Here is a 6,000-nt window from a genome sequence, read left to right on the forward strand (position 1 = left end):
GCACCTCCTGCTGTATTGATTGTCTGGCAGCTTCTTCAGAATCTGCTAACTCATGGAAATGCTACAGACCAAACTTTTAAGCTTTAATGTGAAAACACATCAGCTTAGCCAAAAAGCTTCTGAAGCAGGACTGCTGAGGCTTTCATGCCTCTTGGTTTGATACAGCATCATGATGAAAAAGGAAGGATGAACACTGCCACCATCATCTAGGCAATTTTTATTTCGCTGAGAGGTGCACAAGTTAGAAGTTTCAAGTTGAGCGAACTAGAGCATTTGCGAGTTCAAAACCTCATGCCTTAAATGATGATTTAGTGAATTCATATGTTAGACTAGCCTGTACAAAGTGGACTGGCCCTTGTTTGTCATGTTTGTTTTCTTTCCTAATGCACTCATAAAATGAATTTTAATTTACAGAGCACACTGTGCTGTAAATATGAGAAATCCAAATGGACCGTGACAACCAGCACAAATCTAATAGAGACTGTAATTGCTAAAAAATTACAGACTCTGCATACAATAACGTTCCATTTGTCCATCTGAAGACTATCTGCACTGCTGCCAGGTACACAACAAGAGAGGGACAAAGGGAAGAGACAAATGCTGATAAAGCAGTGGGTTAACAGTCTAGGTCTCTGACCTCTTGAGCATGACAAGATCCAGACAGAACAGGAACCACTCCATTTTGCCTAAGCAGTGCTAACATATGCAGCTTAGTGTGGAAGCAAAGTGTGCCTGAGGGATAATGGGAAGGAATTTAGAGAGACCAAAGTGCACCTCCTAGACTAAAGGTGTCTCACTTGCCCTCTAGGCTTTCTGCCATAGAAAGATCTGGCAGACTAGGTGTCTTTAATCCATGAAAATCTTTATGGTTAATGAAGAGCCCTCTAATTCACATCAGCTGTATGGAGCAGACAGAAAGCGGAGAGGACAACCACCCCTCCTGCTTAGACCCAGCTGTGGCCAGAAAGGTGCTGAGCACTGTGTCCCTCCCAAGGGTGCTGACTGGCACACACCTTCCGTCCTTCTGGCACCCAGACACTGATGTTGCCTCTCTGAAGACATGGAAGGAGTGACATTGCTTGCTCATTGGTGAAACACACAGCAAGGCCTGCATGCTGATGCAGAATATAGTCTGAGAGTTAGTGAATGGACATTTGTTCAGGCTGTGTGTTACAAGACTAGGGTTGTCTGCTTCTGGAAAGCAGCAGGGATAAGAGAAAGAAAAACACCTTTTCATACCCGCTAAATTCATGTGGAATGGGAGGGGATTTAATGTACACTTCACACCCTCATATATATATACACCAAATATATATATTCCATATATACATATATATATATTCCACATATTCCTCCAAAACAGAGCCTGGAAGTGCTGCTGACAGTACTTGTTATCATGGTCACAACAAGGTTCCTAACTGTAGTGTGCTGCATTATGACCTAATTTTAAAATTCAAGTTTTGTATGCAAAGAGATCAAAGGTGAAGCTGGGCAAGACAAAAATAAAATTTAAAAAACCCGAAAGCAAAACAAACAAATTGCCACCGCAAAAAAAAAAACTTGAAAAAAATTCTAAACTAGCTGCTGGTACAATTTAACAACAGTGACCTCATGCTAAACACACTGCACAGCAGGTGACGTGGTACTATACCACACAAACTTCCCTCAGAATTTTACAACTCCACTTCCATCACTAAAGTAGGTTTTTCAAAGACAAGCCTGGGTTCCAGTTAGAAAATTAAGACCTCAACCTTTCACTTAAAACTTTGCCTTTTTATATGCTTTCTAGAAAAATATCACCAAAATTGCTTGAGGTAAGCAGAACTTACATGTTTTAGAAAAGGTTCAGGAGCTGCAGGGGTTATTTTTGTATTAAGGACATTTACATTAGTTCTCATGGAAAGCTGCAAATGTCTTCTTCAGAAGAGCAGGTATTGATACGTGATGGAATTCCAGGTAAGCACATTAGCTCTACCAGCAATGCTGCAAACTATATTCCATACAAAAAAAACGCATTTTGCAGAAATTTATGGAAAGAAACAGAGCAGACCAGACCTTTCCTAGTTATTGCTTACTGAGTAATAGTTACATATGTGCACAAGGCATTATTTCTTTTCTCAGCAACATTCCCAAGATTCCCAGTAAGATTAGATGCTCAAATACATTTGCATATACACACACACACACACCAGCTATGAAAAAATAACAGTTTTAAGACAGATCACATGTTAAGTAAGAATATACAGTAAAGTCCAATCATATTAGTTACCAGGGCAGTTCATTAACTCAAATTCATGTGGTTCCAAATAAAGCAAATATGCAGTATTTTATTGATGCAAATAAATTGTCTATTATTATGGAAATTACATTTCACATCCAGACATACCACTTATTTCATAGAGGAAACAATGTCTTTAAATCTGATTCTTCCCTTCAGTAAATGTTTTATTCAAAGTCAATGCAGCAAGTGTAAATACATTCACAGTTATTTTGGAGAATTTCATATACATTTTCACAGTATCATTCTATTATAAGTACAAAGTGAAGACCTTTCATAATCACACAGCAATTAATGTTAATTACTCATATTTCAAGAGACAATGGGCTTAATTCATAGACTTCCACTGTAAGACCAAATCAGCATTTTTCAACAGACTGCATTAAGCCTGTTTCTGATGGAAAACATGCAGCTCAGCTCTGTTAAATTACCACCCTTTGATCTCATTAATGTCCTTACTGGAGAGGGAATGAAGGAGGGGACAGGAAGGGAATACTACAGCCCTAATGCTGTAGACACTTACACAGCTACTATGTACTTGAACTTGCAGATGCCATTTTCTCACCCAGCCTAAGAAACCCTAAAAGCAAAGCATATGATAAGATTTTTGCAGACTAGGGCTATTATGTAAAAACTGATAATTTCCTATTTTCCCTGTGCATAATTCTAAGAAAAGCAGTATGAATGGCATATAAAAAAGATTCTAATTCTGGAAATTAAATACTGAAGAATACAGCCATTCATTGGCTTTACTTACCAAGAGAACAACAAATGCTGAAACACTACAATCCAACAGGATGTGAAAGGTACAAAAAACTGATTCATATTTTGCGAATATCCACAAGGTGACCAGGTAGGAATACAGCAGAATACTGTAAACAATGGAACCTGCAAGCATTGACTACTTCTGTAGCTTAGTCAGGTTGCTACATTTTGAAATTCTGTGCAATATAATAAGGATGTCTTCAGGAATAAGGCCCTAAGTCAACAGTCAATATGGGAAAAAAAAAACAAACCAAACACCATAATAGGGTGAAGTGCTGTATAAGAACATCCTTAAAAGTCTGACAACTTTACTGCTACACATAAATTTGAGATAACTCTTAAGAGAAAAAAATTTACACTCTACAATTAAACTACTTCCAGCTGTGGGATCCTCTGTTTTTAAAATATGGGTCTTAAATCTTAAGCAAAGCAACAACAAAAATTCAAAGTCCTCTAAACTCATCTTTTAAACATAATCAAATCTCATAATCAAAACTCACTATTTCATATTTAGTATATGTACAATCTTTGCTACTGCAAATACTGTACGTTAGTAGATACTTTGCTATTAAAATTTTACTCCAATTGAAAAATTTCCCTGAAATATTTAATAGGTTATCTGGATTTCACAGACAAATTCAAATTACAAAAATTATAAAGCTCTCTCCCTAATCTACTCTTAATTTCAATCAGAGGAAAGCATTTTTCAATTCTGACCACCATTTTAGCATTTGTAAGTCATTTAAGTAACTACAAGTCTAGGAAATGCTGAATAAACAGATTTAAGCAAAGCAATTCAGGAACGCTTTATTCATTAATTAGTTTGTAAGCTAAGGGCTGTTTCCCTGCTACTACTTTGCAATGTAATTCATCAAACTGAAGAAACTCCCTCCGGCAACCAGGACTACTGGTGATGTGATTAACAGTACCAGCATCTTCAGAATACCCTGACAGTCTCTGCTAAAATACCTTTCAGGGTATACCTAATGGTGCATCTGACATATACGCTATTACTTAACATTTGTTAACTTTAGGAATGCATCTCTTTGCAAATACTTAAGCTGTTTTTTTCAAGACTTTAGCCATTTCATTATTTACTTAAAAATATTCCCAAAGATAGTAACATTCAAATTTACATCCCTCTACAACTATATGTACTTCCACCCACAATTCATCCCAAACAAGCTGCTGCGATTACATTACTCAATAAGAGTTGCTGCCTTTTAATTTTTACCTTTTTTCCTAGAAATTAATGACTCAACAGGAGAAATCCATAAATATCTAGAAATTTTTTTTCCTATAAATATTGTGATAGCACATAACCTGCTACAGTAACAGCTTTACAAAAGTTACCAGGTAGGAAGGTATCTCCTGTCCCTTTTCAACATCACCTATCTTATTTTCTTTTTCCGAGTTGTATTTCCAAATATATTTTGACACGATCTGCAATTCCAGAGAAAGAAAGGTTAAAAGATTAGTATTCCACCCCCACGATGTATTCCTTCTACTTACCCAGAAGGAATGTGAGCCATATCTTGCTATCAGCTTTTGTGATGAAGGCCTTTCTGTCGACAACAAATACTGCCAAAAGAGCACATAAGCATCACTTAAGCACAGCGTCTACAAAAGGAAATCTGAACTCTGCAACATTAGTTTTACGTAAAAAATCTTGACTAGACCTCAAAAATGCTGGAACTTCATAAAGCAAGTCGGTAACTACACATAAAAGCTTTAAACATCACAGACAGACTACCTAAGTGACTATATAAATAATCCGGTTTTTAATTTCTGAAATAACTTTTACGAATAACTTGTCAAAAGGGAATTTCTACATAGTTGTATTACTGGCAAATTTGCTCAAGCAGAAAGTCAGACTTTTAAAGAATACACAACCTCCCATGCTTTCCAGCAGAAATAAGCTGGTCATGCCAGCACCGCAAGCTGCGATAGTCAACACCACCAGACAGGCTGTTTTAACAAGAGTTAGTTACACAAACAGCATCTTTCCCCACTTCTCCCCCAAAGGATGCTGAAGTGGTAAAAAGCCACTTTCCCTTTCCCTCGCCCCCGTTTCTCGCCGATCCCTGTGTGGGTTTTGTCAGCTTTTCTCTCTCTCTCTCTGCCGTCCCCGCGCTGTGAGAGGCTGGAGCACGGGCCCGGGCAGGGCGGGAGCGCGACCCCGCCGCCGCTGCCCCGGGCAGCGCCAGACACCGCCCGCCTCCCTCCCTTCCTCCTTCCCTCCCGCGGGAGGGACCTTCCCGCCGCCGGACCCCCATCGCCGCTTCCCGGGGAAAGACGTCCCGGCGCTCCCCGCCAACAGCCACCCCGTGCCACGGGGCAAGGCTACCGCCACTTGCCGGAGAGAGGGACGGGAAGCGGCGCTCAGCCCCACCGCACTTCCCCCGGGAGGAAGGGCTAGCTCCCATCCCAGCGGGGGCAGAGGGAGCTGGGAGGGCGCAGGGTTCGGGGCAGGAACCTCACCTCGGAGCCGGTCTCCGCAGACGCGCAGGAGACTCAGGGGGCCGCGGCCCAGCACGTCCCGCTCCCCGTCCGCCGCGGGCCCCTCCCGGTAGGGTCCCCGGGGGTCGCCCCTGGCTCCCCGCCGGCCGCCGCCTCCCTTCCGCATGGCGCGGGCCCCGCCAGAGACCTGCCTGCCGGGCGAGTGCGGCCGGCGGCCGCGGCTGGGGCTGGCGCCCGGCGACTGCTGCTGCTGCTGCTGCTGCCCGGGCTTGAGCGGCGGCGACTCTTTGTTCCTGCCTCGGCTCGGGACGACCATCTCCGCATAGTCCCCGCCGGGGCCGGAGCGCCGCGCCGGAGGGGAGGGGAGCCGAGCCGAGGGGGGCGGTGCTCAGCGAGGAGCTTCTCCCGCCCCCTGGCAGGGCCCGGAGGCCACGGGGCGGAGCCGCAGCCGGCGGGCTCGTAGTAACGGGGCGAGGGGGCGGCCGGTCCTCGCTCGG

General features: G+C 42.9%; 1 protein-coding gene across 1 annotated transcript in view; it reads right to left on the reverse strand.

Moving 5' to 3' along the window:
• Positions 1-5,975, reverse strand: part of DPY19L1 (dpy-19 like C-mannosyltransferase 1) — a 46,987-nt gene extending 41,012 nt beyond the window's left edge. Inside the window, exons 1-2 of the mRNA XM_015618839.3 lie at positions 5,525-5,975; positions 4,556-4,624 (exon numbers count right to left, since the gene is read on the reverse strand). Coding sequence (XP_015474325.1) covers positions 4,556-4,624; positions 5,525-5,819 — 364 coding nt within the window. The 5' untranslated portion in view covers positions 5,820-5,975. The remainder of the gene's footprint in view (positions 1-4,555; positions 4,625-5,524) is intronic.
• Between the last annotated feature and the right edge of the window lie 25 nt (positions 5,976-6,000).

The sequence above is a fragment of the Parus major genome, chromosome 2, assembly GCF_001522545.3.
Source record: "Parus major isolate Abel chromosome 2, Parus_major1.1, whole genome shotgun sequence".
Classification (NCBI taxonomy): Eukaryota; Metazoa; Chordata; class Aves; order Passeriformes; family Paridae; genus Parus; species Parus major.